General features: G+C 44.7%; 1 protein-coding gene across 1 annotated transcript in view; it reads right to left on the bottom strand.

Moving 5' to 3' along the window:
* TTC27 (tetratricopeptide repeat domain 27) overlaps positions 1-27,431 on the bottom strand; it is a 190,676-nt gene that overhangs the window by 12,355 nt on the left and 150,890 nt on the right. The window contains exon 16 of the mRNA XM_029064736.2: positions 11,740-11,905. Coding sequence (XP_028920569.1) covers positions 11,740-11,905 — 166 coding nt within the window. The remainder of the gene's footprint in view (positions 1-11,739; positions 11,906-27,431) is intronic.

Raw genomic sequence — 27,431 nt, 5'->3', positions numbered from 1 at the left:
GGTGGGGCCGGAATTAGAACCCAGTCCCGTGCTCTATCCACCAGACCACGCTGCTTCTTTGGTCTTGCCCAGGAACAGGAAACTGGAAACATTCTGTAGGGGTTTCCTGCACACCTGGCCCATCTCCCCCCCGTTTCACTGCCACTGGGGTGCTGAAGGACTGCGACAGGAGATAGAACCGAGAGCAAGTTGCTCCTCTAGAATAATAATAATAGTAGTAGTAATAATAATAATGATATTTGTTAATCACTTCCTGCATGTCAAGCACTGTTCTAAGCGCTGGGGTAGATTCAAAATAATCCGGTTGGAAACAGTTCCCCGTCCCACAGTAGGGCTCTAGGGATAATCCGGTTCATTCATTCAATAGTATTTATTGAGCGCTTACTATGTGCAGAGCACTGTACTAAGCGCTTGGGATGAACAAGTCGGCAACAGATAGAGACAGTCCCTGCCGTTTGACGGGCTTACGGTCTAATCGGGGGAGACGGACAGACAAGAACAATGGCAATAAGTAGAGTCAAGGGGAAGAACATCTCGTAAAAACAATGGCAACTAAATAGAATCGAGGCGATGTACAATTCATTAACAAAATAAATAGGGTAACGAAAATATATACAGTTGAGCGGACGAGTACAGTGCTGTGGGGATGGGAAGGGAGAGGTGGAAGAGCAGAGGGAAAAGGGGAAAATGAGGCTTTAGCTGTGGAGAGGTAAAGGGGGGATGGCAGAGGAAGTAGAGGGAGAAGAGGAGCTCAGTCTGGGAACGCCTCTTGGAGGAGGTGAGTTTTAAGTAGGGTTTTGAAGAGGGAAAGAGAATCAGTTTGGCGGAGGTGAGGAGGGCGTTCCAGGACCGCGGGAGGACGTGACCCAGGGGTCGACGGCGGGATGGGCGAGACCGAGGGACGGTGAGGAGGTGGGCGGCAGAGGAGCGGAGCGTGCGGGGTGGGCGGTAGAAAGAGAGAAGGGAGGAGAGGTAGGAAGGGGCAAGGTGATGGAGAGCCTTGAAGCCTAGAGTGAGGAGTTTTTGTTTGGAGCGGAGGTCGATAGGCAACCACTGGAGTTGTTTAAGAAGGGGAGTGACAGGCCCAGATCGTTTCTGCAGGAAGATGAGCCGGGCAGCGGAGTGAAGAATAGACCGGAGCGGGGCGAGAGAGGAGGAAGGGAGGTCAGAGAGAAGGCTGACACAGTAGTCTAGCCGGGATATAACGAGAGCCCGTAACAGTAAGGTAGCCGTTTGGGTGGAGAGGAAAGGGCGGATCTTGGCGATATTGTAGAGGTGAAACCGGCAGGTCTCGGTAACGGATAGGATGTGTGGGGTGAACGAGAGAGACGAGTCAAGGATGACACCGAGATCGCGGGCCCGAGAGACGGGAAGGATGGTCGTGCCATTGACGGTGATAGAGAAGTCTGGGAGAGGACCGGGTTTGGGAGGGAAGATGAGGAGCTCAGTCTCGCTCATGTTGAGTTTTAGGTGGCGGGCCGACATCCAGGTGGAGATGTCCCGGAGGCGGGAGGAGATGCGAGCCTGAAGGGAGGGGGAGAGGACAGGGGCGGAGATGTAGATCTGCGCGTCATCTGCGTAGAGATGGTAGTCAAAGCCGTGAGAGCGAATGAGTTCACCGAGGGAGTGAGTGTAAATGGAGAACAGAAGAGGGCCAAGAACTGACCCTTGAGGAACTCCAACAGTTAAAGGATGGGAGGGGGAGGAGGCTCCAGCGAAGGAGACTGAGAATGATTGGCCAGAGAGGTAAGAGGAGAACCGGGAGAGGACAGAGTCCGTGAAGCCAAGGTGAGATAAGGTATGGAGGAGGAGGGGATGGTCGACAGTGTCAAAGGCAGCAGAGAGGTCAAGGAGGATCAGAATGGAGTAGGAGCCATTGGATTTGGCAAGAAGGAGGTCATGGGTGACCTTAGAGAGAGCAGTCTCGGTAGAGTGGAGGGGACGGAAGCCAGATTGGAGGGGGTCTAGGAGAGAATGGGAGTTAAGGAATTCTAGGCATCGATTGTAGATGACTCATTCTAGGATTTTGGAAAGGAAGGGTAGTAGGGAGATAGGACGATAACTGGAGGGGGAAGTGGGGTCGAGAGCGGGTTTTTTTAGGATGGGGGAGACGTGGGCGTGTTTGAAGGCAGCGGGGAAGGAGCCCTTGGAGATTGAGTGGTTAAAAATAGAAGTTAAGGAAGGGAGGAGGGCAGGGGCGATGGTTTTAAGAAGGTGAGAGGGAATGGGGTCCGAGGCGCAGGTGGAGGGGGTGGCACTTGCGAGGAGGGAGGAGATCTCCTCTGAGGATACTGCAGGGAAGGATGGGAAAGTAGGGGAGGGGGTTGGTGGGGGGGGAGGGGAGAGGCGGAGGGGTGACTTTGGGGAGCTCAGACCTGATCGTGTTGATTTTCGTGAGGAAATAGGTGGCCAGATCATTGGGGGTGAGAGATGGGGGAGGGGGAGGAACAGGGGGCCTAAGGAGAGAGTTAAAGGTCCGGAACAATCGGCGGGGGTGACGGGCATGGGTGTCGATGAGGGAGGAGAAGAAGCTTTGCCTGGCGGAGGAGAGGGCAGAGTTAAGGCAGGAAAGGATAAATTTGAAGTGTGTGAGGTCGGCTTGGTGCTTGGACTTTCGCCAGCAGCGCTCAGCGGTTGGACACAGTTCCCTGTCCCACAGTAGGGCTCTAGGGATAATCCGGTTGGACACAGTTCCCCATCCCACAGTAGGGCTCTAGGGCTCAGTATTAATCCCATTTTTCAGATGAGGGAACTGAGGCCCAGAGAAGTGAAGTGACTTGCCCAAGGATACACAGCAGAAAAGTGGCAGAGCCGGGATTACAATCCAGGTCCTTCTGACTTCCAGGCCCATGCTATAACCACTTGGCCATACTGCTTCGTGTCTTCGGGCCACACTCTGAAGGATTTTACCGGGACTCTCAGAAAGAATTTGACTCAGGTTGGACACCCAGCAGGCAAACAATAGACTACCAACGGGGGAGAGTGAATGTTGATTTATTACCACTCCTACCATTTAATCAATGGTATTTATTGAGCACTGATTGTGCACAGAGCACTGTACTAAACCCTTGGGGGAGTACACTACAACAGAGTTGGTAGGAAGCAGCGTGGCTCACTGGAAAGAGTCCGGGTTTGGGAGTCAGAGGTTGTGGGTTCTCATCCCGGCTCCGCCACTTGTCTGCTGTGTGACTTTGGGCAAGTCACTTAACTTCTCGGTGCCTCAGTTACCTCATCTGCAAAATGGGGATGAAGACTTTGAGCCCCACATGGGACAACCTGATTACCATGTATCTACCCCAGCACTTAGAACAGTGCTCTGCACTTAGTAAGCGCTTAACAAATACCAACCTTAATATTATTATTATAATTCCTACCCACAGTCTTGAGGGGGAGGCAAGAAAATAAATTACAGATAAGGGAAATAAGAGAGTATAACGCTATGTCCATGAGTACTGTGCGGCTGGGGTGAGTCTCCAAATGCTTGACGGATGCCACAGCCAAGTGCATAGTCAACGCAGAGGGAAAGGTGAAGAGGGGACATGAAGAGCTTGGTCTGAGGAGGCCTCTTGGACTACTACTAGGCTGGCAACGCCACAGTAACGGGGGATAAATATTCTCTTCCCTTCCTCTGCCTCTTTTCTCCCTCCCTTATCTTTCCACTGTCCCTCAAAGCTCCAGCCCGACAGTTGGCACCTCTGGCTTCAAGTCGAGGCTCAGAGGGCAGAATGGGACAGATTTAATTATAACTCTCCTCCCCGCACCCCCTTCGGATTTCCAGGGTGGAATGGAATTGACGAGGGCAGCCCCAAAAGATAAGTTAAAAGGGTGAGTAGTGGACAAAAGTAATTTTACATGTTTTTCTTGATTGACTGTTAAAGGAAGAATGTGTGTTGTTCGTACCAGCACCAGTAAAGTCATAATAATTGTGGCATTTATCAAGCACTTACTATGTGCCAAGCACTGTACTAAGCCCTGGGATAGATACAAGAGAATCATGTTGGGCAGAGTCCCCGTCCTTCATTGGGCTCACGGTCTACGTAGGAGGGAGAACATTTTACATTTTCCCCATTTTACAGATGAGGAAACTGAGGCTCCGAGAAATGAAGTGATTTGCCCAAGGTCACACAGCAGACAAGAGGTAGGAGCCGGGATTAGAACCCAGGTCTTCTGACCCCAGGCCCGGGCTCTTTCCATTAGACTTCGCTGCTTCTCTTAACTAAAGACCATTCTGAGACCCAGCAGCCCCTCTGGATCTTACACGTCACCGGAAATACCAGTTCCGGCTCCTGCTTCTAATTGTAGGATGATGACAAGCAGCAGAAGCAAAGAAAACATAACTGGGCTTTGCCTTTTGTTTGCTCAAAGCGGCCTGGGCATTGAGCCTTCCTGTGCATTCGTGTCTGTACAACCCCCTGTGTACAGTTTGACTTCTGGTAGCACTGGAGTATAAAGAAGAGGTAAACACAGACCACTTGCTGTCCATCATCCCCATAGAGTTAATATCCTAGAACATTCCCTACTTGTTTTAAGGGATCGGTGCTCTGTGGAAAGTTCCGGAATTAGCAGGTTTTGAATGGTCCCCTGCAGCCACTAGCAACTCGTGCAAACAAAGCAGACTAAGTCACTCTGTCAGATGGTATTCTTCAGCCTAATTAATAGACAAAAGGCAGCATTTCTGGTCTACAGTCAACTATTTCAGTTTTCAACGGTTCCTTGCAGTCACCTAGCTTAGCCTACCCAGCAACCTGTGTAATCGGCAATATTCCCCACGTAAATTTAAGTGCTTTTGTAAACTGCCCAATTCACTGCTCTGAAAAACGAAATCCTGTGCCTCTAGCACTCAGAACACGAGTGCTAGTGGAATCAGGAGAAATTATTTTGCCCCAAGACCTGAAAGCTGAAAAAAGAAGACAATTTCAAGACCCATTAGGCCCCCAGATTCTCAAAAGCAGAGAAAGGCATCACTTTGTGAGTGGCATTTAAAAAAACTAAATAGAAATTTAATTTTTAAAAGAGGAGATTTCTCTGAATTTGGAAGGATTTGTAGGCTCAGATTTCTTGCATATCAAAGGCGATGTAATTCAAGAATAAATCCACTGAATCAGAATGCCCCTATTAGAGTCCCAGGGGTTGGTTAAGGTACACGGTCCAAAGAAATAACATTTAGCACGAAAAAAATATCAATTAACTGAAGTGATCAGAAATGTTATAATTTCGGTCGATCAAGAGGTAGCAGCATCACAAAGCAATAATCACTTTTCTGTCAAACTATTTATTTGGGAAAACTCAAAGAGCTTAACCACAGGTAAAAATATCAAACTCACCACCATTTAATTAAAAAGTATTTGTAAAATTAACATGGTCCCATGCAGACCTGAAAAAATTGGAGGCGATAACTGTAAGCTCCTTATGGGCAGGGAATGTCTGTTTAGTGTTATATTGCACTCTCCCAAGCACTTAGTACAATGCTCTGCACACAGTAAGTGCTAAATAAATACCAACGACTGACTGACTGAAAATGTATGACGAGTGGGAATTCACTTCGTTTTCCTAAGTCTGTGTTCATCTGGTTCCCTATTCACAGCCTGAGGTGTTTAGGTCCCAGGAACTGAAATCCTCATAACCCTAAGCCATCTGGTACTACAAGGAGATAGAAAAGAAGGTATTTCGTATGGTATAGTGAGTGAATTAGCATCATACTGTAAAAAGCTTTGTGAAAACCACGAAGAACACTAGGAAAAATATTCTCCCAGAGTGGAGTGAAAGTAAGGGATGGCAAGCCTGTGGGGCTCACAACGGCTTGGAGCAGATATAACCTAGACAGAAATTTTCTCCTTCCTCAGTGACTGTGCTTAGTATCGTTTGGGGGTCACGTCTGGGCAAGCTATTGGGCAAGCACTGGGCCAGGGATTCTGGCCACTAATCTATTGGGATACTTATCCAAAGGAGAAGTGGTGCTTTGGGGAAGGGCGGGCAGGACAGCAGTCCAGGCCGCTCACGCCCGGGGCCAGAAAGAGGAAGGTTAACTTGCCTCTACAGCTCTCTGGGAACTGGTGCACCCTGGGGACTCAAATGGGAGCCAAGAGGATCTATGAAAAGTGCCCCTGTAAGGAGGGTGGGCTTCCTCCCCCGAGCAGCCTAGGCTACTTTTCACAATGCCAGCCTGAAGGGCAGGGGACTTCAACATGGTGGGTGGTGCTTTTATCCCACTCCCTCCCTCCGTATTCTCTCATTCCCCAGCCTGTCTTGGCCAAACCCCCAGACCCCTGTTCTCCAGATCCCAACTACTTCAGCGGCTACCACTTCCAAACCCACAGCTCCTGTTGGCCTTGAAATCGTATACGTGCACACGTGCGAACACGTGTGTGTGCACGTGTGCACGTGCCTGTGAGCGAGCCAGAGATGGTGCGAGGAAAGGTCAGAGCTGAAGCTGGGCTAGGGCCAGGACGTGACTCAGTGGAAAGAGCGTGGGCTTCGGAGTCAGAGGTCATGGGCTCGACTCCCGGCTCCTCCATTTGTCAACTGTGTGACTCTGGGCAAGTCACTTCACTTCTCTGTGCCTCAGTTACCTCATCTGTAAAATGGGGATTAACCGTGAGCCTCACATAGGACAACCTGATTACCTGTATCTACCCCAGCACTTAGAACAGTGCTCTGCACATAGTAAGCGCTTAACAAATACCAACATTATTATTACCAACTCTGTTGTATTATACTCTCCAAGGGCCCAATAAATACTTTTGATTGATTGACTGACTGAACCCAGCAGGCTGTCCTGGGGAAGGAGAAGGCTTCACGGAGGGTAATGAAGGAAGGAATCGCAAAATGTAGGGCCAGCAGGGGTTGGAAAGCAAAGTGTGAGCATCCTGCAACACCTCAAGCGATGCCACTTTGGAACAGAACCATCTGTAGGTGGGCACTGCACTGCAGGGCACTGTACTAAGCGCTCAGCCTGTAAAAAAGGTGTATGATGGTGGCAATGTGGTGCCTGAGTTCTGCCCCTTTCAACTTTCAGAAGTGTAAAGTCTCATCTGCAATTTCTTTTAATCTTCTCCACCATTAGAACAGAATGATCTTGTATAGGGAAAACTTACAATTTCCCCAACAGAGGTACTTTCCAGACAATTCACAAGTTACCCATACTCCTCTACGGAGCGGCCTCACGTATAGCAAAGAAGACTAAGGACAGAGAGGACGTTACTAGCATTCTTCAGGACAGTCCTTGGGTCAAAAATAAAGACTATGACGTCAACTATCACTACCCAACTCTGCCTTTAATCACTAAGGAGCGATTCTGCCCACACCCACCAGAAACTCTAACCTCACCACCAGCACCCTGTGATCAACTCTATTTAAGGTCTAACAGTCAGCAAGGATGGCTCTTCATAGTCTAGCTTTAAGCATTATCTGACTAGGTCCGCCTCAGCCCTATTGGCCTGAAAACAGTCTGACAGAAGAGGATCTGATCGAGACACACCTGCAATTACCCAGCCACCATTTCAACAACATCTCTCCCACAGAACAAAACAAAAAAAGGGTGGCAAATAAGAGTCAGGATTACCTAAAATGTCAGTCCTGAGAGGATTCTTTCCCGAAATAGTTGGAGGAGAAAGGAACAAGTGCATTTGTTAAGCACTTTCTATGTGCTAAAATATAAGGTTATCAGACTGGATACAGACTTAATAAGTGCAGGTTAAGATAAGAAGCTGTGTGCCCTAGTGGACAGAGCCCAGGCTTGTGAGTCAGAAGGACCTGCCCATCATTGGGCAGGGATTGTCTCTATCTGTTGCCGAATTGTGCACTCCAAGCCCTTAGTACAGTGCTCTGCACATAGTAAGCGCTCAATAAATACTATTGAATGAATGAATGACCTGGGTTAATTCCAGCCTCACCACTTGTGTGCTGTGTGACCTTGGGCAAGTCACTTCACTTCTCTGGGCCTCAGGTATCTTATCAGTAAAATGGGGATTAAGACTGTGAGCCCCATGTGGGACAGGGACTGTGTCCAATCTGATTAGCTTGTATTTACCCGAGTCCTTAGAACATTGACTGACATAGAGTAAGTGCTTAACAAATACCATTAAGAGTCAGAAATAGTTATAAATGATAAGGTAGGTGTATTCACCCAAGTGCTAAGGGCAGCTGGTGAAAGGACAAGGCCTGGAAAGATGGAGATTAATCAGAGAATGCCTCCAAGGAGGTGGTTTTCCAGAGAACTTTGAAAATGGGGAGTGCAGTGGTCTGGTGGATTTGAAGAATGAGGAAGTTGGGGAAGGAGGAAGGGTGGGGACAAGGCGTTGGATGTGGGAGAGTTAGGAATGAGATAGAGTGAGAAGGTTAGCTTGGGAGGAATGGTTAGAGACAAGCTAATCAGGCTGGACACATTCCCTATCCCACTTAGGGCTCACCGGGGTTGGGAAGGAGGGAGCGTGACTCAGTGGAAAGAGCACGGGCTCGGGAGTCAGAGGTCATGGGTTCTAATCCCGGCTCTGCCACTTATCAGTTGTGTGACTCTGGACGTCACTTCACTTCTCTGTGCCTCAGTTTCCTCATCTGTAAAATGGGGATTAAGACTGTTAGTCCCACGTGGGACAACCTGCTAATAATAATAATAATAATAATGTTGGTATCTGTTAAGCGCTTACTATGTGCAGAGCACTGTTCTAAGTGCTGGGGAAGATACAGGGTAAACAGGCTGTCCCACATGAGGCTCACAGTTAATCCTTATTTTTCAGATGAGGGAACTGAGGCACAGAGAAGTGAAGTGACTTGCCCATGGTCACCCAGCTGACAAGTGGCAGAGCCGGGATTCGAACCAATGACCTCTGACTCTCAAACCCAGGCTCTTTCCACTGAGCCATGCTGCTTCCCTGATCATTTTGTATCCCCCCCCCCCGCCCAGCACTTAGAACAGTGCTTCACACATAGTAAGCGCTTAACAAATACCATCATCATCACCAAAAGAAATGAATTTTGCCTGTAAAAATAATACTAAAATATATTGCATTGATTGAGTAACTTTATTAATCTATTGTATTGATTGCATAGATATATTAATTCCTTAAGAGTTAACATAGATATGGCAATACCCTAGCTCTCCTTGAGTGTCTCTTTTTTGAGAGCATAAAAAGACATAGTCCCTTCTCAGAACCACATTTCACTCTGAAATCACCGGTAACTCTGAAACTTTTTACAGACCAATTATTTTTCCCAAATTCTTATCTCTATGTGCAAAGTCATTTTCAACTTAAAGAAACAGGTGTTTTCATAATGCAGAGCTGGGAGAGTAGAAGAACAAAAACAAAAAATGACTTATCTGGCTCAAAGTCTTAAGCATACTTTCTTTAGGCTTTTTCCTTTCTCTCTTTAGAATGTCAATGAATTTCAACTGGCTCCAGGCTTACTGTGAGAAATGCCGTACCCAAATGGGTTTGGGGTTAGACAGATGAAAAGGGTCATAAGGAGAGAAAGAATATCACTAGTGGTAACGAGTTCTCGGCACCATTTTTTCCTTTCTATCATTCCAATGTCAAATCCCCCTTCAGTTTCGCTCCAAAATAAATTGACGATAAAACTATAGCGGGGTTAAGTCGTCGGCAAAAATGTGGGAACAATGTATGTGAAAACCAGCCTCATCCTTTGTCCTAAAAAATGCTTTGGCCCGTCCTCTCTGCTCTGTCAGAACAGGAGCAGGGTGAATCACAGCACAATGAAATCCGCTGCTCAGCATTGCCTCTTCACCTTCCCTAAGTGCTGCCTCTTCGTCAGCTCTGTAAAAGTGTTGAAAGAGCTACGTGGTCTCCCCCATGACGGAGCTCACACTCACTCCCCTCACCCCTTTGAGGGGGCTGCACAGTGACCGAGTGATTATGCTGGATGAGAATCACTGCTTGAGGCCTTTCACTTCCATAGGGAAGGTTCCCAGAGAGCTGTGTATTCAATGGTTTGGCAAGGAATTGTTCTTGGAGTCCCATTGAAGTTACAGCGGGTATTCAATGCAGCGGTGTGGCAATCGGACATGACATCTTTAGTTTTCTCCAGGAGGCTAACTAAGTGTAGGTTATTCCTGCTGGGGCAGCTTGCTAGGGATCTGTACTCTGTTAATCAGCTACCAAATTCTTATTCCACCTGCTGAAATTCATGTGGCCTTCTCTCTAGTGTTCTTGAGTAACCCCTAGAACACTTAAAGACTGGAGAAGGTTCCCATCTAGACTGCAGCTCTCTAGCAAGACTCTTTATGACTTACAAATTTGTTCCCCGATGACGATGTGAAGTGATGTCGACCCATCGTGTTCCGGGACTGGTTCCTCATCTCGGACTTGATCTGTCCTGCGTCTCCATTATGGGCCCACACAAATCAAGTCCTTTGGGCAGGAGGCTTTATTAATGTCCTTAGCTCAGGATTGGCTTCCCTGAACTGTGTGCTGAGGTTACCAGACTGGGAAGCCCTCAGAAGTTTCTAAAGAGCCACCTGCTACAACACAACCCTGAAGGGACCCTGCTCAAGGGGATGGAGAAGCAGCGTGGCTAAGTGGAAAGAGCACGGCCTTGGGATTCGGAGGACGTGGGTTCTAATTCCGGCTCCGCCACTTGTCTGCTGTGTGATCTTGTGCAAGCCACTTAACTTCTCTGTGCCTCAGTTACCTCATCTGGAAAATGGAGATTGAGGCCGTGAGCCCCAAGTGGGACAAATGGGGATTGAGACCGTGAGCCCCAAATGGGACAACCTGATTATCCTGTATCTATCCCAGTGCTTAGAACAGTGCTTGGCATGTAGTGAGCACTTAATAAATACCATAAAAATAATAATAATGGCAGGTTAATCCTTCCATAGTTCGCTGCTTTGACGGGCATTTCTTCTACCATGCCAATTAGACAGCTATGAGTCCCTGACCAGTCAACAACCATTCTGTCTCCAGCCCTGAGGAATAACAAAAGGTTTAGGAAGCAGGACCAGGGAGAGTGTAACAATGGGAGAGAGGCTGGAAGGGGCTGACTCCCCACAGCTTGGCTTCTTACTGTCCTTCCTGTCTGGCATCCCTACAAATCTCCCCAAGGCCATTCCTCTCTGGCCACCATTTCCACTCCCTGCCCTTTTCTTTAGTATGAATTAGGATGGTAAACTCTCTTCCTGTTAGATTGTAAGCACTTTAAAGAGGGGAACTGTGTTCTTTGCTTCTGTGGTATGTTTAAAAGTCATTACTACAGCTCTGCACAGAGTAGGTGCTCAATAAATGCCATTGGCTGACATGACATAAACCCGAAGATCACGTTTAACTCCTCAAATTACCTTCTATTTAGATTTAATATTGTGAGAATATTAACGACTTATTTAAAGAACACATACAAAGACAGTCTGTTTAATTTCCAGCTCATTTAAAGGAAATATTCAGACAGAAAAACAGGTTTTTTGTCCCATCACTGTGACAGTGATAATTCATTCGATCATATTTATTGAGCGCTTACTGTGTGCAGAGCATACTATTATTACTAGTCTCTGGGTATTAGGCTGTGTGACTGTGGGCAAGTCACTTAACTTCTCTGTGCCTCAGTTCCCTCATCTGTAAAATGGGGATTAACTGTGAGCCTCACGTGGGACAACCCGATTAACCTGTCTCTACCCCAGTGCTTAGAACAGTGCTCTGCACATAGTAAGCGCTTAACAAATACCAACATTACTATTCAACATTATATTTCAGATTCCTAGGGACTGCAGTGGAATAAGTTTCTATTTCTCACCTGAACATCTTTGTAGTTGTCTCGTAAATCCATGAGCCGGTGATAAGCTTTGATGGCTTCTGAAAACTCTCCAACATCTGTGCTGGTGAGAATATAATTCTCCCAAATCTGCCAGTGTTCATAGTTGCATTTGAGAGCTTCTTGCAGGGTTCGAAACGCTTTGATTCTGTTGAAGACAAAATTAAAAAGGTTATGTACGTGACAGATTATTGTTCTTGTAAGCTATAAAGCAGAATATTCACATAAGTAGAAAGAAGAGTCACTATTTATTCCTCCGAATAATTAATCAGACAACAGGTATTGGGGACCCTAAGAGAGTCATGCATTATGGAACATGGAGTTCAAGATGTGTTTGCTTCTGTGGAAAAGGTTACAAACCACAGGGAGGAAAAAACCACAGTTCTTGTATACAATGAAGATACATTAAAACACAAATTTCCAGAAATAGATAATAATAATAATAACAATAATGTTGGTATTTGTTAAGCACTTACTATGTGCAGAGCACTGTTCTAAGTGCTGGGGTAGCTACAGGGTAATCAGGTTGTTCCATGTGAGGCTCACAGTCTTAATCCCCATTTTACAGATGAGGTAACTGAGGCCCAGAGAAATCAAGTGACTTGCCCACAGTCACACAGCTGACAAGTGGCAGAGCCAGGATTCAAACCCATGATCTCTGACTCCTAAGCCCGGGCTCTTTCCACTGAGCCACGCTGCTTCTCTAAGCATCAAGTTATCTATTCCCAGGAAATTGGAAAGCAGCATGGCATATTGGAAAGAGCACGGATCTGGGAGTCAGAGGACCTGGATTCTAATCCTGGCTCCACCACTTGTCTGCTGTGTGACCTTGGGCAAGTCACTTAACATCTCTCTGCCTCCGTTACCTCATCCGTAAAATGGGGATTAAGACTGTGAGCCCCATGTGGGATGTGGACTGGGTCCTACCTGATTAGCTTGTATCTATCCCAGCGGTTAGTAAAGTGCCTGGCACACAATAAGGGCTTAACAAATACCATTAAAAAAATAACAAGTGTTGAGCTATTATTAGGCCGACTAAAGTTGGGTGGGGCTAATTTAGGAAGGTTTTATGTTAGAGGTGAATTTTCGGGGTGCCTTTGTAGAGCGGTGGAGAGGGTATTTGGAAAGAGCCTTGGCTTGGGAGTCAGAGGTCATGGGTTCGAATCCTGGCTCTACCACTTAGCAGTGTGACTGTGGGCAAGTCACTTCACTTCTCTGGGCCTCAGTTACCTCATCTGTAAAATAGGGATTAACTGTGAGCCTCACGTGGGACAACCGGATCACCCTGTATCTACTCCAGGGCTTAGAACAGTGCTCTGCACATAGTAAGTGCTTAACAAATACCAACATTATTATTTACCGTAGGGGCAAAGGCTTGTAAACAGGAGAGTCTTGTGCAAGGGATAATGAATGGGTTGGCCTGGCTAAACCTTTGAGAGCAAGAGTCAGTGATTAGCAGAAGCAATCAGAAAGTATGAGAGTCACAAGAGGTATCACCGCTTGCGGGGGACCTTCAAGGCCATGCTCACAAATTGTAATTAGCTGCAAGTGGCAGGCACTTTGCTACTCAAGCCCTGCAGCACTTAATGTGAATAGCCTTATATTCTACTGTTTCCCCTATCTGTAATTTATTTTACTGCCTCTTTTACTACCAAGAAAACTCTATGGATACACTACCAGAATGACTGCAGATGAAGGTGGGGTGTTCGGGGAGGGATGTGCTTATGGAGTCGCTGTGGGTCGGAGATAAGATACTACTTCCCCTGTAGAATGTAAGCTCCTAGTAGGCAGGGATTGTGTGTGCCAACTCTATTAATAATAATAATAATAATGTTGCTATTTGTTAAGCGCTTACTATGTGCAGAGCATTGTTCTAAGCTCTGGGGTAGATACAGGGTGATCAGGTTGTCCCCATTTACAGTTAATCCCCATTTTACAGATGAGGTAACTGAGGCACAGAGAAGTAAATAGAAAATAAAAGTAAATAGTAAATAGAAGTAAAGTACAATAGAGAAGCAGCGTGGCTCAGTGGAAAAGAGCCTGGGCTTGGGAGTCAGAGGTCATGGGTTTGAAGCCCGGCTCTGCCACTTGTCAGCTGTGTGACTGTGGGAAAGTCACTTCACTTCTCTGTGCCTCAGTTACCTCATCTGTAAAATGGGGATTAACTGTGAGCCTCACGTGGGACAACCTGATTACCCTGTATTTACCCCAGTGCTTAGAACAGTGCTCTGCACATGGTAAGCGCTTAACAAATACCAACATTATTATAGCAGATCCAGGATTCGAACCCATGACCTCTGACTCCCAAGCTCTTTCCACTGAGCCACACTGCTTTTCTATTGTACTGTACTTTCCCAAGCACTTAGTACAATGCTTTGCACCCAGGAAGCACTCAATAAGTACCACTGATTGATTGAAATGGGAGGCACTATTGGCCTCTGAGAAGGGGAGTGAGGTAGCCAAAGCAAGACATACAACATATAATCTCATGAGTGTGTAGAATGGATTGGATGGGGAAGAAATTGGAAGCAGTAGAGCCTTCAGGGAAGTTATTTCAGTAAGCCAAGCTCCAAACGATTCGCTTCCCCAATTAAGGCTGTAGTTGAGAGAATAAGGAGAAACTATGAGGCTACTCCTGGGAAAGGATGAATGTTCGGGAGGCAACAAATTCCATTTTAGATATCATGCAGACTCTGGATTAATGGAGTTGGAGAATCAATCTAATCAATCAGTGGTATTGATTGAGTGTTGACTGTGTACAGAGCACTTGGGAAGGTACAATACAACAGAGTTGGTAGGTATGTTCCCTGCCCGCAAAAAGCTTTCAGTCTAGAGGGAGGAAGGAGCAGGGGGGACAAGAGAGAGAAGAAACACCCCCAAGCCTTTTATTTCCTCAATTTCACAGTAGCTAAATTACTGACAAATAACCCAGAACATTCCCTAATCTCAATTTTTGAACTCCCATTAAAAAACAAAACGTGAACTGCTCAATGTCATTACTATTCCGTTCCAGTCATAACAACAGACATGTTTTTGGGCCCTCTCTACCAGTGGCTTTGGCACATGGCAGCAGATGTCACTCTTTTAATTGGTTGGAGTTGAAAAAAGGACTTCCATGATCAAAGTCTTAAGCTCAGCGCTTAGTACAGTGCCTGGCACATAGAATGCACTTAACAGATATCATTCAAGAAAAAAAGCGCTAAGGGATTTCTTTTTCCAGGAACTTTTAGCAGGACTCTAGCAGTAAGTTTTTTGAATGTTGATGCAAAGTATTCTCTTTATGAGTTGGCTTTGGCTTTTTGAGGAGGTAAAATTTAAGATTCCTGAGGACAAACTGTAAACTTCCTGTGGGCAGGGGTGACATCTACCAGTTCTTTATTATACTTTCTCAAGTGTTTATTTATTGCCATTGTTCTTGTCTGTCTTGACTCTATTTATTGCCATTGTTCTTGTCTGTCCATCTCCCCCGATTAGACTGTAAGCCCGTCAAACGGCAGGGACTGTCTCTATCTGTTGCCAACTTGTTCATCCCAAGCGCTTAGTACAGTGCTCTGCACATAGTAAGCACTCAATAAATACTATTGAATGAATGAATCCTCTACACACAGTAAGTGCTTAATAAATATCAATGATTGATTAAGTGATGGACAGAGACCTAGGTTTAGTAAGACTAGTGCTGGAGTTTTCTGTTTTAACATCCCTATAACCTTTCATTCTGAGAAGGATGATGACGATGGTATTTGTTAAGTACTTACTATGTGCCAAACACTGTTCCAAGTGCTGGGGTAGATACAGGGTTATCAGGGTTGTCCCACGTGGGGCTCACAGTCTTAATCCCCATTTTACAGATGAGATAACTGAGGCACAAAGACTTAAATTTGTGTCTTTGGGGGGAAGTTCACATGTTCTTATCTCATATAATAATAATAATAATAATGATGATGGTATTTGTTAAGCGCTTACTATGCGCCAAGCACTGTTCTAAGTGCTGGGGTAGATACAAGGTGGTCGGGTTGTCCCACGTGGGGCTCACAATATTCATCCCCATTTTTTAGATGAGGTAACTGAGGCACGGAGAAATTAAGTGACTTTCCCAAGATCACATAGGAGACAATTGGCGATCCGGGATTAGAACCCACATCCTCTGACTCCCAAGCCCAGGCTCTTTCCACTAAGCCACGCTGCTTCTCTATCTGAATTCCTGAATTCTATCTGAATATCTGAATTCCACTTGCAGTTCTAAAGTCTGGTGGACCGGCACATTGTGGAAGAATGATAAAAGTTAAATAATTAATACTTGTTAGCTGATCAACTGGTTTATTGCCTTCACTTGGAATTCAGTGAATCACAGGCTAAGTTTCAGAGGGGTTAACATTTTCCCATTATCACCTCATTAGGATGCTTGGGGTCAGAGACACTAACGAGGTGAAAATTGATAGTGGGATCCAGAGTGCATTTTTTATTTTGAGTTTAAGGGATTGCCTAATTAAATTTTTTAGAGCAAGGCTTTTGAGAATTTCGTAAAATTAACTAATGCTTAACAAATGCTTTAGAATAAAGCAAGTATTTCTTAAATGAAAATAAAAAAAGAACACCCTTAAGACAACACAAAAATTACATAAGAAGGCAGCCCTGATAATGATCATTCTTGGAAGATTTAATACTACTGTATTCCAGTCTTCCTGGTGGCCCAAACCACCTCGATCACAATTTGTGCTCTTGAACTCAGGGAACTCAGGGAGCAGAGGAATCTCTATAATTAAATCAGAATCCAACAATCAGTGATATTGAAGGCTTGTTGTGTATAGAACACTGAATGAAGTTTGCAGGAGAGTATAATATAGCAAGGAGCTTACAGTCTACATAGGTCTCCACTCCTGGCTTCTGAAAGCTCTCTATCATCTTGCCCATTCTTACCTCACGTCCCTTCTCTCCTTCTCCATCCCAGCCCACACACTCCGCTCCTCTTATACTAACCTTCTGACTGTACCTTGTTCTCACCTGTCCCACCGTTGACCCCTGGCCCACATCCTTCCTCTGCCCTGGAACGCCCTCCCCCCTCAAATCTGCCAAATAATCACATTTCCCCCCTTCAAATTCCTCCTGAAGGCTCACCTCCTCTAGGAGGCCTTCCCAGTCTAAGCCCCTCTTTTCGTCTGCTCCCTTCATTGCCCCAACTCACTCCCTTTGCTCTACCCCATCTCTCTGCCCACAGCACTTGCGTATATATGTAAATATTTATAAATCTGTTCATTTATATTTATGATGGGTATATAGCTATAATTCTATTTATTTATATTGCTGCTACCGATGCCTGCCTCCCCGCCTTCTAGACTTTGAGCCCATTGTGGGCAGGGATTGTCTCTATTTGTTGCAGAATTGTACTTTCCAAGTGCTCAATACAGTGCTCTGAAAACAGTAAGCGCTCAATAAATATGACTGAATGAAATGAATGATGAATCTTTAAGGCAAGTCGATGCTCTGAGCCCCTACTGTCTATAAGAGGTCGTGGGTTCGAATCCCGGCTCTGCCACTTGTCAGTTGTGTGACTGTGGGCAAGTCACTTAACTTCTCTGTGCCTCAGTTACCTCATCTGTAAAATGGGGATTCAGACTGTGAGCCTCACACGGGACAATCTGATTGCCCTGTATCTACCCCAGCGCTTAGAATGGTGCTCTGCATATAGTAAGGGCTTAACAAATGCCAACACTATTACAAGGCCCACAGTCCAAATGGAAATCCACTTGCCCCACAAAGCACCAACGGGCAGGCTCCAGGTTAGTCTTTTATTTCGACATGAGACCCACGAGACTTTTAAGCAGCAGTGAGTGAGGACTGTTACTCATTCCTGTGGGGAGGAAAGGCATCGGACTCTGATAAGGACATTCGTTTCAACTCCACACAATCTCTGGAGCAGCAGAGAGGCTGAGGATAAGTTTGAGGGGCTCCTGGAAAACCCCTACTTCTGGCTCTTTGCCCGTAGACCTTCAACTGAGGTCGAGGCAGAGAAGAAAAGAAAAGAAAGTCTGGCAGTAAGGGGATGTACCCTTCCCAATCACAAGCTCAGGCAACTCTTTCAAACACCTCTCAATGGGGCACAATATTCCTGTGAGCAAGGTGGGGGGTGCAGGTGCTGATGTCGCTATCATTCATTCATTCAATCGTATTTATCGACCCCTTACTCTGCGCAAAGCACTGTACTAAGTGCTTGGGAGACTACAATATAACAACAAACAGAAACATTCCTGCCTATAACAAGGTCATATTCTAGAGGAGGAGACAGACATCACAGATGCTGTCTTCTAGGCCTCCTTGCTTCCATGACCCATGTGGGGCTCACAGTCTTAATCCTCATTCTACAGATGAGGTAACTGAGGCCCAGTGAAGTGAAGTGACTTGCCCAAGGTCATGCAGCAGACATGTGGCAGAGCCGGAATTAGGGCCCAGGTCTTTGATTCCCAGGCTTGGGCTCTTCCACTAGACCAAGTTGCTTCTTTCCTAATTTCCTAATGTATGGAAGCAAAAGGTTTGGTATACCTAGACCATATCCTGGGCAGTGGCAGTCGGAACTGGGCCTATCCTAATGAGAGCCCGACTGGCTTCAGGTTATTCATCTCAATCCGGCATTACGGATGAATAAGGAACACGGTATTCCTACATTACAGCTCACCACACTGCATGCTCCTAATCCGTTACTGGCACTACGATTTCGACAGGTCGAAAGCCAGGTGGATCTTGCTTCTCCTCTGACCACGAGAACTGACATGTTATGACATAAAACACCAAACTACCTATGCATCAACTCTGCGGTCTTGATACAATAAACCTCTTTTTTCATATGTTGCTTCAAAAGAGTGGAAAGAGCCTGGGAGTCAGAGGAGCTGAGTTCAAATGTGCGTTCTGCTGTATTATCTTGGACAAGTCACTTAACTTCTTTGGGCACCAGTTTTCCTATCTCGAAAATGGGGATTCAATTCCTGCTCTCCCTCCCTCTTTGACTGTGAGCCCTGTTTGCAACAGGGACTGTGTCAGACCAGATTATTTTGAATCTATTCCAGCGCTTAATACAGTGCTTGGCAACCAGTAAGTGTTCGATAAATACCATTATTATCATAACTATTATCATTATATACCTGCCTAAGCTAAGTTTATTGGGGGTGACCCTGAGTGTTTTAATTCCTCACACTGATGAGCAATTTAACCCAACATGATTAACAATAAATTGGACAAGGAACTGAATTTGGTGTTTCTGTTAAAAAAAATACGGCTCTCTGTTTACTTCTGCCTTTTTCTTCCCTGCAAATGGAGGCCTTAACAAATTCAAAACCAATTTATAACCCCAGGAGGCAGACATTTTAGTCACTGTGATGGACACTTTCTAAATGCCTGGGGCCTCAACTTTTCAATGACAGGTCTAGAAATACTCCTCTCCAGACTCTCTTCAGAACAGGTCTTTCTGAAATATAATTGTCCCGTCTGAAGCCATGATTAGCTGGCAGAGATTTTAGGTGTCATTTCCTCCAAGTTACAATTTCTATGAATGACAGCTAAATACTCCTATCTGATGTACTTAATCTCGAGTGTTTGGTGGTTCCCAAAAGGAATGGCAGCGATTCACATACTCATACATGTTTACTGAAGTTGTATCTGTAGCATTTTACTTGAATGGACACTGTGTTTTGTAATCTTTTCAAAACATATCTTGCGGTTTTACAGACTTTCCTTATCTCCCAAACCTGACTCATGTGAATACAGTTTAATCTAGCTAGTACCGGTTTTCTGTTATAGAAACTTCAACATAGAGTTGTGATTTGGAATTCTTGCCAGTGACAATTAACAGTAACTTCACCAACCACAATAACAGAAGCTGTTCCTTGAATCTGAAAAGATATGCTTTTGTGCTTGCCACCTTTCATGTGGATGCCTAATCCTCTTTTTTTTTTTAAATGGCATTTGTTAAGTACTCACTATGTGCCAGGCACTGTAACTAAATGCTGGGGGAGACAAAGCTAATCAGGTGTACATATTCCATGTCCCACATGGAGCTCACAGTCTTAATCCTCATTCTAAAATGAGGTAACTGAGGCCCGGTCAAGTGAAGTGACTTGCCCAAGGTCATGCAGCAGACATGTGGCAGAGCCAGAATTAGGACCCAGGTCTTTTGACTCCCAGGCTTGGGCTCTTCCACTAGACCATGTTGCTTCTTTCCTAATGGTATGGAAGCAAGAGGTTTGTTATACCTAGAACATATCCCACAAATATAAAAGAAAATGGAACTCTAAAACATAATTCATCAATAAGCGTGGCTGCTTTAAGTTTGGGAAAGACTAAGCCCTGTATTCCAATTGGCCGGTACCTTGTGCAAACACAAAGGGAGTCTACAGTGACATTTTAAATACACCTTTTCATTGTAATCCTATCCTGGAGTGTGGTCATTTGTTTTCCACAGTTCCAGAATTGAACCTGAACCCTGCCAGCACTTTCAACAGACAGAATCTCTCTGTTGCTGAGGGAATTGTGTTACAGTTAAAAGAGATTCGAAAATCATCTTATCGTGACTATTATAACAAACACAAATCTTAAAAATTAGAAATGGCTCTGTACCATTTAAAAGAGGCCAACATTACTTCTCCGTAGACGGTTATAACTTTACTTGCGGCTTTGTAATGTTTTCTCATTGACTTCAGTTGATATTCAACCTATTCCCACTAACAAGAACAACAACAGCCTATTACATTCACATTGTCTTTCCTCCAAAGGCTACAAAGCATCAGGAGACATGAGTGCCCTCAGTTCAGGAGGGATGGATGTTCTTCATGTTTCAACAGTAGTGAGGGCCCAGCTACTTTTCTATCATTTTCAATTTCCCTTCTCCCTCCCTACTTCATGATCTCTGCCTCTTCTGTTTACTATTTCTCCTTGGAGCAAGCCAGGTTCAGTATAGTTTTCATAGTAATAACAATAATAATAATTAGAAGAGGAAGGAGGAGGAGAAGACGACTTATGGTATTTGTTAAGTGTTTACTATGTGCCAAGTACTGTTCTCAGCACTGGAGTAGATACAGATTAATCAGGTTGGACACAGTCCCTGTCCCACATGGGACTCATACTCTTAATCCCCATTTACAGATGAGGTAACTGAGGCCCAGAGAAGTGAAGTGACTTGTACAAGGTCACCCAAGTAGACATGTTGCGGAGCTGGGATTAGAACCCAGGTCCTTCTGGCTCCTAAGCCCGTGCTCTAGCCACTATACCATGGTGCTTCTTCTTGCATTTATTCTCACAAAATTTTTGCTGAGAATGTGGAGTGCCAACGTTATAAACTCTCACTAAAAGATGAAGAAATTGAAGTGCAGAGAAGGGAAATGATCGGTCAAAGCCACATGCAGGGCACCCTGGTCAAGCTGGGAGCAAAGTCAAAGCATTTCTCCTGAAGTCAGGCCTCGCCCTTACCAGCTAGAGCTCCATGTTCGGCTCCTTTAACCAGTAACCCACATTTTGTGGCTGAGTCAGAGGAGCAGAATGGCTTCTAACCTTTTGAATCAAGCTGAACAACTTCCAAATAATACATTCTGAATGCCCTTAAGCCTTCCCACGCCAAATGAAAACAGGTAGTTTCCTTATATAGTGAAACAGAGATTAGACTCAGTAAGACCCAGCCAACTCCAATCATCTTGTTTCTAATGATTGATTCCCACTGCAGACACAAGGATTTGCTAAAAGGAGAGTTGGCAAAAGGGGTATGGGTTGAATTTTATTTATTTTAGTTTCTTCTGTCCTCCCCGTATAATCGCTACCATCAATTTTCTATGTCAAATGTTTCTTGAATGTGCTCAACGGTTTCTTGGTCTTAGACAATTAGAGACTACTACTATCATAGCAGAATGCCAGCTCGTCAAACACCCGGCTTCCACGCCCCTGGTTATCCGAACTCAGCTCCTCCTTCACTGGCCTTCACATTCATCCAGAAAATCCTCGGCAAGGTAGAGCATTTTAACAGAAGACGCTCCAAAGAGGAAAATGGGCCTGTGAACATGGCTAAGGACAAGGACAAGCAGATAATGATAATACTAATAATGATATTTGTTAGGCCCTCACTATATGCCAAGCATTGTACTAAGCGCTGGGGAGGATACAAGATAATCAGGCCCACGTGGGACCCATAGTCTGAGTAGGAGGGAGAGCAGGCACAGAATCCCCATTTTACAGATGAGGAAATTGAGATCTTGAGGCTAATCCTGGCTTTACCACTTGCCCAAGATCACACAAAAAGGCAAGTAGTAGAGCCCGGATTAGAATTCAGCTCCTCTGACTTTCAGGCCTGTGTTCCTTCCAGGAAAGGACTGATTTAAAAAAATTTGCACCAGAAAGTGTTGCCAGTGGGACCAGGGGCAGACTGACGTCTGACATATTCTCAGCCTCTCAGATGGAGGAGGAAGTGAATGATGCAAAGGGCTCTCCCTCCAGCTAGAAAAATCGATGAGCTACGGCAATTTTCTTTTTTTAAATTATAGTTGAGTTCACAGAAATCAATCCAGGGTACGATGGAATACCCAAGCCGATACCTGATGGCTCTGTCTTCTATCTCTATTCAACTTCTACAAAGCTTCTAATTCAACTTCTACAAAGCTTCTAATTTTCAGGGGAACGTTGAATTGGACGGATGCCAAATGTCGAGCACTGCCGCTATATAAAGAAGACTTGTCAGCTGGGGTCTTGCCCTTCCCCAGTCACTGAATATTCTTTCTTCCTGCTGTGATATTACAATCTTAAACTCAACAATGAGCTTTTCTTAGGAGACCATAGAGGGAGAATGGGCGAAAGAAGAGGTAAGGGGGCTTTGAAAAGAGACAACTGCCTTTTTTTAATGTAAATCATCTGACACATAATTTCAGCTGTCACAGTAAAACAAGGGCCTTGCGCCCAATCGGGAAGCAGAGTTAATCATCAAAAACAAAGCAAGGCAGAGCTATACAAATGTACCCAGAGTGAAGGAAATAAGGCGATTAAGCAGTAGACATGAATTAAGGGGGGCACAATCAAATACACGGAACTCAGACCTCAAAACTATAACAGCAAGATTTTGTGATAAAGACAAAAATCTTTAAGAGATAAATGCCCCATTTCTTATTTGGCCTCTCTTCTGCTAATACTACTGAATGTGGTAAAGTCAGCTAGGGAGATAAAACACTGCCAACAAAGAGAACTGTGATACTCTGAAGATCTCTGAACAGCCATACAATTTGTTTTAGGAAGTGCTCAGGAAATTAGGCAATAATCAGTTGTTTTTACTAATTTTTTAAAATGGTACTCAGTAAGTGCTTGCTGAATGTCAAGCATGGTTTTATGAGCTGGGGTAGACACAAGTTAATCAGGAGGGACACAGTCCCTATCCCACACGGGGCTCACAGTAGGAGGGAGAACAGACACTGAATCCCCATTTTAAAGGTGGGATACTGAGGCACAGAGAAGATTACAGACTTGTCCAAGGTCACACAGCAAGCAAGTGGTGCTCCTAAGATTAGAATCCAGGCCCTCTTGCTCCCAAGCCTGTGCTTTATCTACTAGGCCATACTATTTCCCATTTGTAAAGGAGTATGGAAACTAAACATCATAAAACCCTGAGCTAATCAAGGGTGATTATGATGCTTACCATCTGGTAAAAATTATCTCCCATCTTAAAGTAATGCAATGAATGTTGACAAATGAATCTAACAACAAGAAGACAATTCTGGGAGGAATTAAAACTGATTTTAAAGGAACAAAAGGGAGGAACGGAAAGCAATTTTTAAAAAAAACCCCTCTGCTTGATTTGGGGCTGGTAAAGAGAAAGAGTTGTTAGTAATTTTACTAGAGAATCTAATTCAGCCTTTTGTTTTTTGTTTGTCATTCAATCAGTCACTAAACCACTCATTTGTATAATCTTTTAAATTGCTTTCTGCAAATACCTAGCAAGTTACTCTGCTCCCAGGAGATGCTTGCCACAGTAGACATTTAATACATTTTATTGAAATAATTATGATAATGGCAAAGAGGGGGAACTGAGTAATTCAAAATTTTAACATTTTAAATGGGATAAAGCTATTTTATAGACAATAGTCCATAAATTGCAAGCTTCTTGTGAGCTAAGGACCATGTCTACTAATTCTAATTTTACTTCTCAAGCACTTAGTACAGTGCTCTGCACAGAGAAGGCACATACAAATACTACTGATTAATAGATTTCATGGACTAATTTAAAGACTGGAAAGATACTTCTGAAAGGAGTTGGGGAAGAGGCTGGGTTTTGCTCAGCATTATTTTCAAATGATCTAACTGTGCCTCGGTCTGAACTTTCTAGTCTTCATTCTCTCCCTCACAGTCCTCCTCCCAGACCCCAAATCCACCAGACCAATTTCAAAGCCCTTCTAAAATTCCACCTCCTTCAGGAGGACAATCAAGCCATTGGATTTTTTGAGCACTTACTATATGCAAAACACCCTAATAAGCACTTGGGAGAATACAATATAACAGGGTTGGTAGACACTGCCCACAAAGAGCTTACAGAGTCTTCCAGAAGCAGGCTGCCTAGTGGAAAGAGCACAGGCTTGGGATTCATAGGGCCTGGGTTCTAATCCTGGCTCTGCCATTGGTCTGCTGTGTGACCTTGAACAAGTCACATCACTTCTCCATGCCTCAGTTCCCTCATCTGCAAAATAGGGATTCAATACCTGTTCTCCCTCCTACTTAGATTGTGAGTTCCAGGTGAATCCCCCGTTTGGACTGTGAGCCCGTCATTGGGCAGGGATTGTCTCCATCTGTTGCCGAATTGTACATTCCAAGTGCTTAGTACAGTGTTCTGCACATAGTAAGCGCTCAATAAATACTATTGAATGAATGAATGAATCTGATTCTCTTAGGGAAGAGCATGGGCCTGGAAATGAGAAGGACCTGGATTCTAATCCTGGCTCCGCCTCGTGTCTGCTGTGAGATCTTGGGCAAATCACTTCACTTCTCTGTCCCTCAGTTACCTCATCTGTACAACAGGGATTTAGACTATGAGCCCTACGTGGAACAGGGACTCTGTCCAACACAATCAGCTTGTATCTACCCCAGCACTTAGTACAGTACCTAGAACACAGTAAGCACTTAACATATACCGCAATTACTATTATTACAGTGCTCAGCATAAAGTGCATGCTTAATAAATACCACACATTATTATTATTTATTAATTCTCAACACCTTAGTAACAACATAATATCCACCCACTAATTTATTTTACTTCTTTTCCCAACACTTAAGGGCAGTGCAAATTGAAGCTCTATTTTGTGTGTTAAGGATTTACTCTGCCATCTCATCCTGATATAATTGAACTACTCCCTGATGTAGGCTTCTATTCACACTGTTGAAAATAAACTTTTCCTTTCTGTCTCCCCCTTTCAAATCTGAGCTCCTTGAGGGCAAGGAATATGCTTTGTTCCTAGTACTCAGAGTTCAGGGCTTCGCGAAGATGTTCAATACATTGTTAGGACAAGCACTCAAAAAATACCCCTGGCCGACTGATTGACCTAGAGGACATGATAATATATTAATGAAATTCACAGACTGACTGGGAGATCCTACAAACTAGAGAAAGCAGTGAGCTAGAGGCAACACTGAAAACATCTGTAAATGGGCCAGGAGGTCTGATAAGGAAGGAAGTGGTATGATTGAATAACAGATTTGCGGAACACAATTCTGAAGCACAGTTACAGGGTAAGAGAAATCATTTCAAAAATAACAATTGTGAAAATGCAATTTAGTAGCTGGCCATGCAGAAGAATCATGCCAGTGCAGCCTGGGTTTTAAAATAAGGAAAATGGGAGATGGAATGGATTAGGCCCATTATTATTTTGTACCTATGTAGCCTGGCGCTTAGCATAGTGCTTGCTGGTAGATAGTAAGTGTTTAACTAATATAACACTTAGGATGATTAGGCTATTTAGAATACATCAGGTTGGGATGGAAGATTGGTTGGGGGGTGGCTGGTAAAGCCTGAATTGTTCTGTGTATGTGATTGTCATGAATAAATGAGAAACAGATCATCAGTCATCTATTCTGGGAAGAAGTGGAGTTGTGACACTCCCTTAGTAGTGACACTCCCTTTCTTACTACATCACTTGCACTGTGGCTCATTTCACCCTGGAGGAACCTCTCCAAGGAACTGGCAAAACTCTGGCTTGTTTTAGCAGAGAATAATGTCATAACAAAAGTAATAACACCAATCATTTGCACAGTGTTTGTCTTTAACATAGGAGACAGAACTGGCCAATGGTAATAATAATCGTGGTATTTATTAGGCGCTTACTATATACAAAGCACTGTACAAAGTGGTGGGGTAGATATAAGATAATCAGGTTCCATACGGGGCTCACAATCTAAGTAGGTGGGAGAATGGATCCCCATTTTGCTGAAGAGGGAACTGAGGCACAAACCTCACCGACTTGCTCAGCAGTCAGTGGCGAAGCCGGGATTAGAACCCAGGTCCTCCGACTCCCAGGCCCGTGCTCTTTCCACTATGCTACACTGCTTCCCATGACACAGCCCCTCTGTACGCAGAGTGTTAATGCCTGGAATGCTGAGGAATTTGGTCGAAGCGGTTTAGGGCTAGAGAAAGGAAAAAAAAAGGTCTGAAACAAACTTCTATAACTCTGACGCTGAATGGGGTCCCATCAGGACCCATCCTGAGATGACGGGGAAATGAACGCAGTGATTTACTAGGTCTTTCCAATCACTTTGCAGCCTTGATGATTTATAGCTGATGTCACAAATGAGTCAAAAGCAGCGAGACAGGAAGGGGAGGAAAGTGGGGAGAGGGATAAGAGAGGGTGATTTACCTCTGGATTTATCACTTCTGCACAATAAGCTATTCATAGAGTCAGCAAAAGGGGAAGAGGGCAGAGACGGCAGGGTACGGGAGATGAGTAAATGAACCCTAAACTACAGAGCTGAACTCATAGGACTGACAGACTTCAAGACCGGGCACCATAGAGTTGATGATCCTTGACTAACTGCAGTTAGATCATCCTGCCATTGTCACCAGTTTCTCTCTCTCTCTCTCTCTTTCCCAAATCAATCAATCAATCCCTGCTATTTATTGAGCTCTTACTATGTGCAGTACACTGTACTAGGCACTTGAGAAAGTACAATACCACAGAGTTGGCAGAAGAGGTACCTGCCTAGAAGGCGATTCTGGTCTATAAGGGATGACATTAAAAATAGATTACAGATAAGGGAGAGAGAGGAGATTAAAAAATATAGTATTTTGTGGCTAGAATGAATATCTAAGCGCTTAATGGGTGGTCAGCCAAGTACATAGTCCATGCAGAGGGAAGGGTGGAGAGGGAAGATAAAGGGTCTAATGTGGGAGAGCCTCTGGGCTTATGAATGCAGTGCTCTGCTCTTAGCCCGATGTTGGGCAGGGATTGTCTCTATCTGTTGCCAAATTGTACTGCACCGTACTGCTCTGCACACAGAAAGCGCTCAATAAATATGACTGAATGAATAGTAAGCAGTCCAGACCTCCCCACTCAAGGGTCTCCAGTTGCTGCCCCTTTATTCACCTCCACATCACATGGAAACTGGCTTTAAAGCACTCAATCAGCCCACTACTTCCTACCTTACCCCAAACTTTGCACCTCTACACCAAAAAT

Source organism: Ornithorhynchus anatinus, chromosome 1 (assembly GCF_004115215.2).
Source record: "Ornithorhynchus anatinus isolate Pmale09 chromosome 1, mOrnAna1.pri.v4, whole genome shotgun sequence".
NCBI lineage: Eukaryota > Metazoa > Chordata > Mammalia > Monotremata > Ornithorhynchidae > Ornithorhynchus > Ornithorhynchus anatinus.
This window is presented reverse-complemented; position numbering and strand designations above follow the sequence as displayed.